Source organism: Gavialis gangeticus, unplaced genomic scaffold, assembly GCF_001723915.1.
Source record: "Gavialis gangeticus isolate Ggan-Ray unplaced genomic scaffold, GavGan_comp1, whole genome shotgun sequence".
NCBI lineage: Eukaryota > Metazoa > Chordata > Crocodylia > Gavialidae > Gavialis > Gavialis gangeticus.
In genome coordinates this window covers 7652593-7664659 of record NW_017728997.1, presented here as the reverse complement: position 1 = coordinate 7664659, position 12067 = coordinate 7652593, and the positions used below count along the sequence as shown (strand labels likewise).

Below are 12067 nucleotides of genomic sequence, written 5' to 3'. Positions count from 1 at the left end.
AGCAAATAAACATTGCCCTGATTTTGATAACAAGTAAACAAACCCCCTCTCCCCATACCCCAATTCATACAAGACAAAAGCAGTGTTTCCCCACCAGCAGTTTTGGCCAGGTTTGCAACTGGAAGTGCTATGATAAAGACCGTCCTCATAATGTTTGCAGCTGTAACTGAAAGCAGAAGCAGAGGAAATATCATGAAAAAGAGGCTATTTTTTGACATTTCCAGTTCATATTTATAGACTCGGGAAGTTTGGATAGCTCTAATAGGGGTTTTGACAAGCATTTCCAACTGGACTCATGCTATGCACATTTTGTTTGTGTTCACCTAAATCATTCATCTCTTATTAAGAGCAGGGGAAGGGAGACCATGCATAGGATTTCATTTACTCTGTGGCCTTGATGCTCAGTTCCAACAGCCCTGGGGGGAAGAAGGGTGCAGAGGTAGCACACACCCAGGCAGCAATCTTACCAATGCCAGGAACTCCTAAATGGTCCCCAGCTAAAGTGCTGCTGCAGTCACCACATGCTTTGCCTGCCCTGGCTGTTACTCAAAGTGGCAGCAGCAGCAGCCACCAAGGATTTGCTTGGGGTCCTTAGCATGAGTATGTTGCCAGGGTGCAGGCTCCATAGTGTGGGGGTGGAGGGCAATTCCAGCACCCAAAGGTGGCACTTGAGGGCACTCCCACCTGCCTCTAGTTACTCTGCCGGTTCCTCCAACATGAAATACAATCCCGTTATATTCCATATACTTCCCAACACCATAGTATATGCAAGCAAGTAAGGAAGTATGGTAAATTCTTAAGTATTCATGTGAATTCTAGATGTTGGAGCCCTTTAAAAACCATGGAGTCTACTGTTCATTTTACTTCACATGCAAGTAAAAGTTGGCAAGGCCCAATACAGAATCTGGTATGTCTATCTTAAAAAAAAATGGGAGGAGAGTAGCACTAAGAACTGGGTGAAGAATGCAAATGAAAAGTTGAAGTGGTCTCTGGGATCAGAACCAACCAATAAAGAATGGAGAGGATCCAAGATAAAAAAGTTTGGATTCATCTTAGGAGACTGGTTTTGCTCAAAGGCAATCCACCTCACTTGGAGATAGCTCACCCAGGGTTGGGCTACCAAACACCATTTTAAAAAGGTAATATTTCTGCCACTCAGCCATTTTAAAATTCTACACAAAAAGTGAAATAGGCACGTTTTCAACTGCCTTTATGCAGCGGTCACCATAAAATACTTAGATTGCATTAACTGATTTACTATTACTTATGTGGGATCTTTGTATCCACTGTGTACGTGTGCCCCTATATCCAGTCTCACCCACCGTGTAGCGAGATGTTAGAATGGACTGATATACAGCTACCACATTCATTTAGAAGCAGTTTGCTTTACAAAACTTCCAACAGTACTTTAGCTAAGAACATTAATACTTTCAATATTTTAGCTAAGAAAATTTATAAACTGCTGGTGCAATCAGCATTTATGCAAATGTTTAGCATTAAACACTAAGAAAAGAAAGAAATATTTTCACCTTTCTATGACTGAGCATCACACCTAGAAGTGTCGTAACATGAGCACACTGAACAGGAAATGCCTGTGTATGTTCCAGTGACATATCTCTCTAGGTATCATCATTCATCTCCTTAACTAAACACCTCGCTGATCATATGGGTTTGCTTATCTTCTTTTAATTGCAGTGCTCTGCTTAGAAAGGCTCCTTTAATGCTCATTCTCCTCTGAAATGCTATTTATGTCACCTCTGCTTTCATTCTAATTGAATATCCACTTTTAAGACCCTCGGGCCATACCCCTCAGCAGATGCAAATCAGCATAATTCTGTTACTTTCAATGGAGATATAACAATTTATAAACAGATTAAGATCTGGCTCACTATGCCAACTCCATACTTATGTGTACAGCCACCACTACGCTGGAAGTTGCCCTACCCCACATATCAGAAACAGCCCTGTCCTCTTCTAAAACAGTTGCCACAGAGTAGCGTACGCTTGGCCTGCTTTAAGCACGATTCTCTCTTGCTGTGGTCTGCAAATATTCCCCAGCAAAAGATGACGACTTGCTGCCACGCACAGCTGAGTCCATATATTCCCACATTTCACTGTGAAGAATCACTTATTCACCTGAATGTTTTTGCTTAGGCTACATGACCTCATTATCACATTTGACTGATTAATTGTGCTATACAGACAGCAATCTGCCAACATATATGCTGCTGAAGAGAAGATTTTTTTATACATATACACATATATACATATATATATATACACATATACACACACACACACACACACACACACACACACACATATATATAGAACTTACAGCTGAGAGAGCAATGCAGAGGGAGACAAGCCATTGCTCACAAACTGAGATAAATACAGGCAAAGAATGGAAGGAAATCTGTGGAGCTAGGCAATAACTTATTTATAGATTTCTACAGAAACACTAAAGTTAGCAAATACACCATCTGTTAAATATCCACACTATTCCTAAGTGCATATTAGTAATCTAAATGAATGCCAAACACCTGATCTTAGCTCTTATTTAATACCATCTTGACAAGCAACATTATGCTTTATTAGGTTATGTCATGTTACGTTATAGAGTTATGCTAGGTAACACAATAACATGGAATACAGTGATCTGTTTCTGCTGTTAGGGTAAATGATTATTTAGGGCCATGCTTTCAGAAAAGCTTCGTACCTCACAACTCCCATCAAGGCATTTCAATCAGTGAAAAATGCTTTTGCACCACTTTAATGGTGCTGGTGTTTGCACACGTTGGTAGCGTATTGTGCATTAGTTCCATCTGCTGTAGTAAATTTGGCGGCATAATGTGCCTTAAATGACTTGGGGCGCAGCAAACTAAAACTCCTCTGAGCAGTTTGCTTCTCCTACAGCCATGGAGCAAAGCATTGGGCTCCGTGCAGCTCCACGGCTCTGCAGGAAGCCCTGCAGGCAACCTGGCAGCAGCCTGGGAAAGCAGGCTCTGCCCGAGAAAAGTGGTGAGCTTGATTTTTTGTTTTTTTTCCCCTGGAGTCTGCCTGCCTGAGCTGCGTGGGGGCCTGGTGCTTCCCTCTGCAGCTGCATTGCCCCCCAGGGACCGCCAGAGCCGGGTGCCTGTGGACAGGTGCTGCCTGGGGGGGGCAGGGGGTGCCACAGCAGCAGAGGGAAGCAGCAGCCCTCTCCACAGCCCAGGGACCGTTCCGCCCGCCGGCAGTTCGCCCTCCCCTCCCCATCGGAGAGGGAGGTAAGTTACTGCGGTGTATACACAACACAGGGGTTTAAATTGGCCCTAAATTTAAGCAGTGTTTTTTAAAATCCCCTGCTTCAATTTAGGGCCCCCATTTTGTCTACACATGCCAAAACCTCTTTGTGCACAGCTGATCAGAATTATTTTCCTTCCTTCAGAGGGGGAAAAAACCCCTGCAACAATTAAATGCATTTAATTATCCAGAGGATATTTCAAATGTTCAGTGAAAAAAAAAAAAAAAAATCAGCCACCAAACTCTTTTGCTCAAAATTTTTTTTTTTTTTTAAGCTAAAGTCCTATAATTAGGAAATACCACTTTCTCTCTCCATTCTCCATTGTGGTCCACTTTTTCATGCCTGACAACTTTAACTATGCATCTCTTGCTGAGCTTTCTCAATGCATCATAGGAGTCTTTGGCCATGGTTGACCATGGGAGATATAACCTGATTAAGAAAACCACCCAGAGAGAGGAAAGGGGCATATGACTTTGAACTACAAGTCCTGTGAGGGGCTAGCAACATCTTAATTTATTTGTCTTCTGTTGCGTTTTTTGGGTGATGTTTCAACACTTCTGTGCAAGCGCAACAACTCCCCCCCAACAAAGGGGGAGAAAAGGAAAACAGCTTCAGTAGCATTTTTTTAAATCAGCCTTACTCAGCACTCTAGTGGGTTGCTACTGTTCTTAATTGAAAGGGCTAGATATAGAGCACTTTTGAAAGATCTGGCCATTTCCGTTTGGTAACCAAATGGGACCTAAACTTCTTTTAAAAACCTGTGCCAAACTGTGCTGAGCTCTTTTGGAAATCCGACCTGCAATATACTGCAATAATATTAGTGAAATGAATGAGATACTTGCACAGACCTTTTGGCATATTGCTTGTATTTCAGGTACCAACATCTCATAGCAAAGCTGTTCAAATTTAATCATACTAATCAGCAAATAATGTGGATTCTAGGATGTTTAAGTGTAGCTCTTTTGTAATGTTAATCAGTTGTTGCTTCCATGTTTTAATTAATGATCAAGGGGAAAACAGTTCCTTAAAATACAGTAGAGTGACACCAGAAGAGTAATATTTCTCCAAATCCTGCCGCTTTCAGGAATCTGCATCAGTTTTCAGAGCGATGGAAAACATTACCAGCAGAGCCCTAAAGCTAGCCATGCAAACCTGTTAACTTTTTTAATCCTTATGGAAACACCTTTCACTACTCAAACATCACTCTTTTCCCCCTTCCTCCTCAGAGAGCTTCCTTTACCAGCAAAATCTTGTTCTCAGCAAAAATGTAAAATTATGATTTACAGCAAGGAAAGGGGTGATATTTTTTTTTCCCCCTTTACACATTTCTATAATAAAACCTATAGCCTCTTTACATTAGCAAACAAGAAAGAGAAGTTCCTGGGATTTTAGCCAATGCCAGCACCTCAAAAGATTTGGCTGGCTTCTTTTTTGATCAGCATCCCTGGGGTGATCTGACAGTTGAACTTTTTTATGATCCTCCTTCTATTGAAGACAATGGGAGTTTTTCAGACCTGAATAATTGGACCCCTTGTCCTAGACTTGAAATTCTGAAGTTTGAAACATTCAGGCCCGAGTCATTTCTATGTGCAGTGCTGGCATATGGACTCTGAAGGCTGTATTTCTCTGATGGCCCAGCTGATCTCCACATTTTTCCCTACTCTACCCAGTAGCATTTTCCACTCCTGTACACACGTTCAGAATACTATGATTATTCACGTAACACTCACATGCTTCAGTGGTTTCATTACTGTGTTGGGAAACAACCCATCTGTGACTTGAATTTTCCCCTTTTGCTAGTTGTAATGAGCACAGAATATTCTATAAGGCTACCTAGCCTAAATGAACTGAGCCAATACTAAAGGCTACTCTCTTACCCAGGCCATGTGCTTATGTTCTTTCATTGCTTGGCCTTAGGTCCATCTGTGAATGGATGAGGGAAGCTGGACCAGCTGATGCCCCTCTCTCAAAACAGATGGGTTAATACTGGATCTCGATCTGTAGCAAACTCTTGATCCCCCTTGCAAAAAGGGAAGCAGAGTAATTCATTAATTTATAAATCATTTAAATTGTATTACATTTTCCGAACAAGTAGGTAGACATATTTCTATATGGATTTAAAGGCTAATTGTTCAGATATTACACCAATAAAAAACCTTAAGTATCTGTTAAGTGTGTATTAACACACCACTTCCACTCAAAGTTTCCTTTCTAAGTAGTAATAGAAAAGTCTATATGAACTTTGTCTTTTAATCTTCTTTCCCCATTGAGTCTTTAGATTACAACCCACAGAGATAGGACACAGGTAATTAAAGGGACATCTTATGGTTTAAAAATGCTTTTCCCAGTGTATTGACAGATATGTTCAATTGTCACCATGACAGGTTGCAGAATGTGTTCATGAGGTGCTGCACCTGTCTAATTCAATTCGGCCACCTCTAAATAGACAATATCTTCACAGGAGACCAATAAGCAAGAAGAGGAAAAAGGGAAAAACAGTAAAGTTCCTTGAACTGGTCATAGCTGAGGGAGTTAAATGAGAGACTGACATGCCAAACCTGAGCCCATTTGTTAGTGATCATTGTTGAGGAAATGGGACTCTTTGTTGTTTATAAATTTTCTGGATAATGTAACCATTGAGTTGTGGAAAAACAGGGGGAAGTTCCTCATTGTGGAAACAAATAAAATGATGTCACTGAATCGCAGTATACCTGTCTCTCTATTTCAGCCATTTTTTAAAAAATGAATCTGGGAGAGGATAGACCACCCTTGATTCACAGGTCTACTCTTTACTCAATATCTACAGCATAGGCAGTGATATGGTACACATCAGAGCCTGGCCATTATACCTGGTGTTGTTAATATGGCTCCATCATGGCCTAGAAGGACCTTCTGTAGCAGTGAGATGAAACTTTGGTGTTCATTGGCTATTTAATCTACAGTCTACTTCCTACCAATTCCAGTAGGCAGGATCCATCTTCACAGGAGTCTTCTGCCATCAGTTCCCTTCCCTGTACAAACAGGAGATGGTGAATTTGAGCATCTCGCTGGATCAATACTGGTTTTGACACTCATATGGTAAAAGTCATTGTCTGATATATTCAGAACTCATAATGGATCTTAGCTTTGAAAACCAGCAACTTGAACCTCACCCAAAACCAGCCAACAGTTAGTATGACTTACAACATTTCGAGTTACAATGCTTTGCACTTACAAAGTTGATAAATTGACACCGTTTCAACTTTCTGATATCAGTTTTGACTTTACAATGCTTCGCCACACCACACCAGCGAACAAGTTTGCTGGGTCTCCCATCTCCCTGGAGAACATCTGTCTAAACTTCCTTGGACACTTCCTTGAAGAAAGCAGACAAGACTCCAGAAAAACCTGTAGCCAAGACTCCTGAGAAGACTCCAGCTAAGACCAGCAAAGTCACCTCAAAGAAATATTTCCAAATCAATGCGATTGCTATTTACAATATAATGTAGCTATTTTACTCATCTATAATTGATTGAGTACAAAAGCCTGGGTTATTTTTGGTAAAAATAGGGTATCGGGCCTTGATTCAGGAACGAATCCCCCATTTATAACATTGTTTCCTATGGGAAAATTGGTTCTGAGTTACAAAGTTTCAGTTTAACACATGGCTTTCAGCAACTGTGTCGTAAGTCTGAGGACTACCTGTGCAGCTTGTATGCATCAGAGAAACACTGCAAGAGACTCAGATTACAAAGGGATGCACACCATATACTCTCCTCCATCTCTTCTGGTTACCCTGTGTGCATTCCTTACTCTGTCCCACTCCATTTAGTTTGTGACACCAGATGTTAGGCAAGATACTTGACCACACAAGTAGGACGGAAGCATTTGCCAGATAGAAGTAGTGATTGTGGCTCACTGAAGACCTCTCAGTTCATGCCTCCTTGCTAACGACATGATAAACCCTTATGCTCACTGGAAACTGTGAAATCCTTCAGAATAACATATGAAAGAGCCCTAAGGGAAGATGAGCAATGGGTCATCTGCATCCTCTCAAAACGGAAAGAATGGCACCATTCAAGTGTGATTGCACCTCGCATTATAGGGTCCACTGGTGTGTCAAATGTTACAGGCAGCTGATGAAATCTAAAAGCAGTAGCACAGACGTATGAACTTGAGCTGTCAGGCTCCACAGGCAGCATCGTGTCCATGTTATGATATTGCTTAAAACCAAAACAAGCTATTGCAAGAGTACCGCAAAGCACAGTTCAATTGTAGATGTGCTCCAAAAATCAAACCTTCCTGCTAAGTTTCCTCACTAAAGAAATATTCCGGTGTGGGTATTAAAGATCATTGGTTTAGGCTTATTCTCTTCTCTGGAAGAACTTATTACATTTTTTTATGAAAGCTTAAGAAAAAAAAATCATTTTCAGCAATACCCCAACAGCTCTCTGAGAATGACAGGGTCGACTTCTGGTCATAACCCACTACTTCTGTATCAACTCCCATCTCAGCGAGTGGCAAAAATTCAAAAATGAAAAGGGCCGCATTTATCCCCTTCAGGCATCACCCTGCTCCTAGACGGGCAAGTCCAAATCAGAGCTAATACCACAAAATAATTTGGACTATTTCTCACAGTAAGAATCAGTTAACTATCAGTGGATGCAAATGGCCCGTATTAATCCAGACATTTAACAAACCCATTAAGAGTCCCCTGGCACATAAATTTCCATATGCAATTTTTCAAAGCTTAAAAAAAAAAAAAAAAATAGTTTAAAAGGAAAAATAAGCCAACATGTTATCAATGTTATCAAGCACATAATCGTATTATGCATTTGTTATTAGTTGACACATGAAGCGCTTAATGCTTTGGAGACAGACTCTTTACATAATAGTTAAACAAAAGACAAAAACAAAAAACCCCACAAAAACATCCATAGAAAATCAAATGCAGCTCTTATTTTCTCGGCGTTCTTGTGGGTGTTGAGTTTAATTTGCCCACAACTACTTACCCAACTAACTTTCCATGTCTAACAGGACCTTAAAAAAGGACTTTTTACAATTTGAAAAGAATACACTTGGAATCCATACCCTTGTAGTAAGCTGAATACAGAAATCATAAGTAAAACATGATTATATGAAATTATATGGCATAGCTAGTTTTGGGGTGGTGATATTATTATGGTCTGTTTTATTTTACTGAAATGTTCTTTGAATGAAAAAGAAGCAGGTGACATCCCCTGTCAAATGCACTCTGATGAAAAATCTCATCGTTTTAATGAGAACTTTTGGAACAAAAAGAAAATAATTGATTTGGGGGTTTTTATTGAAGGTACATTTTGTGTGTTATCTTTTGTCATTGAAATCGCATTATTAAAGGGGAACCATACTGAGAAACTTATTACCTGTGCATTTTTAGCAAGCAATGAAATAGTGGGTTGTATTTTCTTCTTCATGTGTATTCATAGCTCCAGTTAAAAGGAAGTGACAAATAGCCATAAAAATTGCACTTAAGAGTGGGTCGTAATGCAACTGTATGTGTTAGCAAGGGGTAACTTTATTAACCATAAAAAATAATGCCCTACTGTCCATTTATTTGTATTCTGTAAGTCTCTTCATTTTCTCTTCCCAGACTAATTTCAAGATACCCACTGACTTCTGTATAGCATTTATCAAAAAAAAAAAAACCCTTAGTAGATTAATTTAAAAAGCCCTGCTTTCGTGGGCATTGAAGTCTATTTTATTTCTTACTAAAAATCTTCAAGGTGCTTAATAAGGAGCTATAGTAAGTTAGCTATGTAGAAAAAAAAATGTGGTCCCTATTTGAAAAAAGAGGGGGTGGCAGGGGCCTTTCATTGATATGTAAATTTGAAATATTTTTAAATGTTCAAGCTATACACTTACATTTTGTATTTGATACCAAAAAGTGACACTCGAGTCATGCACTAATGCTGAAAGGGCTTAGGGAGTAACCTCTCCATGGACACAATATTCCATAATTTCGCACTGCAAGAACGTGAAGACCTTTCTTAATGCACCCAGAACTGGGCATTATTAGAGACAGAATACTAGATATAAGATGGCCTCCTGGTCCAATCTGCAATGTCTGGTTTTGCATAGAATTCATCTGACTGAGTAAGGATAGCTAGATCAGTCCTATAATTAACCGAGAAGTCTGACTGGTAATAATTAGATTTTGTTTTTTCCCCCCCTAAGATCTTGAAAAATTTGAAACCAAAACGAGAAGCACTGTATCAGTAAGAGAAGGACAAGGAGTGGTTCTGCTCTGTGGACCTCCATCACACTACGGAGGTATGATGAGAGTCTGAGTGATGTAAATGATTCTGATGTATTCTGGTGCAGCATTTTGTCCAACCAAATGTAGCCTATGCAGCTCAAAAGTGATGGAGACTAGAATATCTAAGGATGCACTAGCCAAAGGTTATTTCGGTTGGGTTTTTTTAAATCACTACTTTAAATTCCCGGAGGGAAAAAATGTCAAGTATGTTTACTACCTTACTGTAAAATCATTAAGTACAGTCAACACTTGTAAGATTCAGATCATTAAAAGTTGTCCTCTTAAAATGTATTTGTTACAGCATGTTGATTTTCAGTATGAGGGCTCTCAAACTGGAATCTTTGCAGTAATAAAATCAAGCCTGATGCAAGTGCTTGCAGGTTAGGGCATAAAGCCATAAAGGGCTTTGTTTGAAGCTTGCATTAGACAAGAGCCAATGAAAATCAAAAACCTAACCCAAATATAAAATCTCCTGAAATCATTTTTTTTGTGGGGGGGCAGGTGGGGCTAAAAGTTTTAGGAAAATGAAAGACAACTTTTTTTTCCTCTGATGGTCTTCTACCCAGTTCCAGCCTTAAATACAAGTATCAAAACATAAGGAGCAGTGTTATCATTTCAGTAATAAAAAAAAATGCCAATTAAGAGACCAACAAAAAATGAAGAAAGCAGGTTTTCCCGCAAAAGTGGAGTAGAGGACTGCTTGTTATGCTTTGAAACTCTTTGTGCTATTATCTAAAGACAGAAAAACTCACCTAAAAAATTGTAAAGAGTATTGTGAAATTTTTTCTGCTTTTCCAGACTGACCAGAATAAGAAGGTAAACTTATTCCACAGGACTTTCAGCCCAATACTGAAGATAAAATAGTTTCAAGTTCTCATTTTTATAAAGCTATCAAAAATAATTCAAACTTGTCTTTCTTACTTGCATTCCTCCAGTAATTAGGACTTGTACACAAAGGCACGGTGTCCTTTTCAATTCTTGAGCCTAGTTTAATCACACACCTTGATAGGAAGGAAGCAAGGAATGACTTACTATTCAACTATGTTATTTCCTCACAGTAACGTTGGGGTTTGCCTTTCTTAACACCCCCCTGTTGTACTTATCGAATTATTTTTAACTAAAGTGCGTTGTTTCATGCTGGGTGACAAGGCAGCAGGAAACCCAAAGAGTTCAAAGATAATCTGTATCCCTTTAAACAGGATCTGAAGCCAATACCACTTTATTTCAAATCCGTTTTGTTTCTCTGTGTAATAGAGGACAGTAGCTATAGTTAGCAGCCCTTCAGACAGTAAACCACAGGTGAGAGCAGCTCCATTTCTCCTGTTGGTTCCTGTTATTTTTGTTTCATAAGGAATATGAAATCTAATATGGAATTCACTATGCTCCCGGGAACATCTCTCATTACTATGCTCCCGGGAACATCACTCCCTTAAATGAGGAAGAGCTGCTCACTTACTGCTTTGCTGATGATCTTGAAAGCTAGGGACTGTTTGTGTGCAGGAAGGCTGTCCAAGGGGTGCATCCAGCCACTGAGGGGTTAATATATGGGCACTACTTCCTCCATTGCTCCTGCAACTGTGGTCCCCATCATCTCTGGGCTCTCCTTTCTTCTTTTTGGTTAACTTGCAGTGCATCTTACATTTTATAGGACATTTCAAATCCCCATCTTCATCTAAAGGGCCTCAGACTTTAGATATCATGCTCTTCTCTCCTTCTCACTGGTGAGATATACAACCTTCACTCTACTTCCCTCCCTCATCTATATATAAATATTAGCAGGTACCCATACACTATGCAATTCTGATAGTGGAGATGTTTTTCCTTTTCCTCAGTCCTAGAACCAAGTGCTGTAACACTCTACAGAGACTGTTCTTTCAGAGCTTTTTCCATCCCAGGATTCAAGAGATTGAAGAGGTTTGGAACAGTCTGAGTAATGAAATCCATTGGGTTAGACCTTCAAATCATCTTAAACTTATCCATCATTGAAGTATTCAGGACAATTCCATAGTCTATGGGCCATACAACTAACTAGATTAGCTTTTAAAAACCTCTACAAAAAGTTTCATCAATGTATTAATACAATGATGAACTAAGCCTAGCACAATGGGCAGACTAAATGAAATAGCAAAACTTTGGTTACATCTGCCCCCTTCTCCATGGGAAATGAAGACACAGAACTTGGGACTTATCATATTTTACTCTGTGCTAGCACGGACCCCTCTCCCCAAAATATTTCCTCAATTCTTCCCAAAGAAAACAGAGTTATAAGATAAATTTCATAGTTTCATAGTTTCTAGAGTTGGAAGGGACCCTAGAAACTATGAAATCCTAAGAGAAGGTAAATAGTGATCTATAAAGAGAATACAGTATAATCAGAGAGGTAGAGAAGTCCATCAAATCTTGAGCAGAGGTGAAATTTCAGTTCATTTAGTGTTTACAGCACTATGAAAGGGTATGTAATCAGGGAGATGAAGTGAAAAGCAGTCCTTAAAAGCAAAGAAAGCTCC

At 39.6% G+C, this 12067-nt stretch overlaps 1 protein-coding gene across 2 annotated transcripts in view; it reads left to right on the top strand.

Annotated features, from left to right (window-relative positions):
• Positions 1-12067, top strand: part of CNTN6 (contactin 6) — a 260433-nt gene that overhangs the window by 131013 nt on the left and 117353 nt on the right. For both annotated transcript variants that reach the window (XM_019504720.1, XM_019504719.1), the window contains exon 5: positions 9479-9574. In XM_019504720.1, the coding sequence (XP_019360265.1) occupies positions 9479-9574 (96 nt within the window). The remainder of the gene's footprint in view (positions 1-9478; positions 9575-12067) is intronic.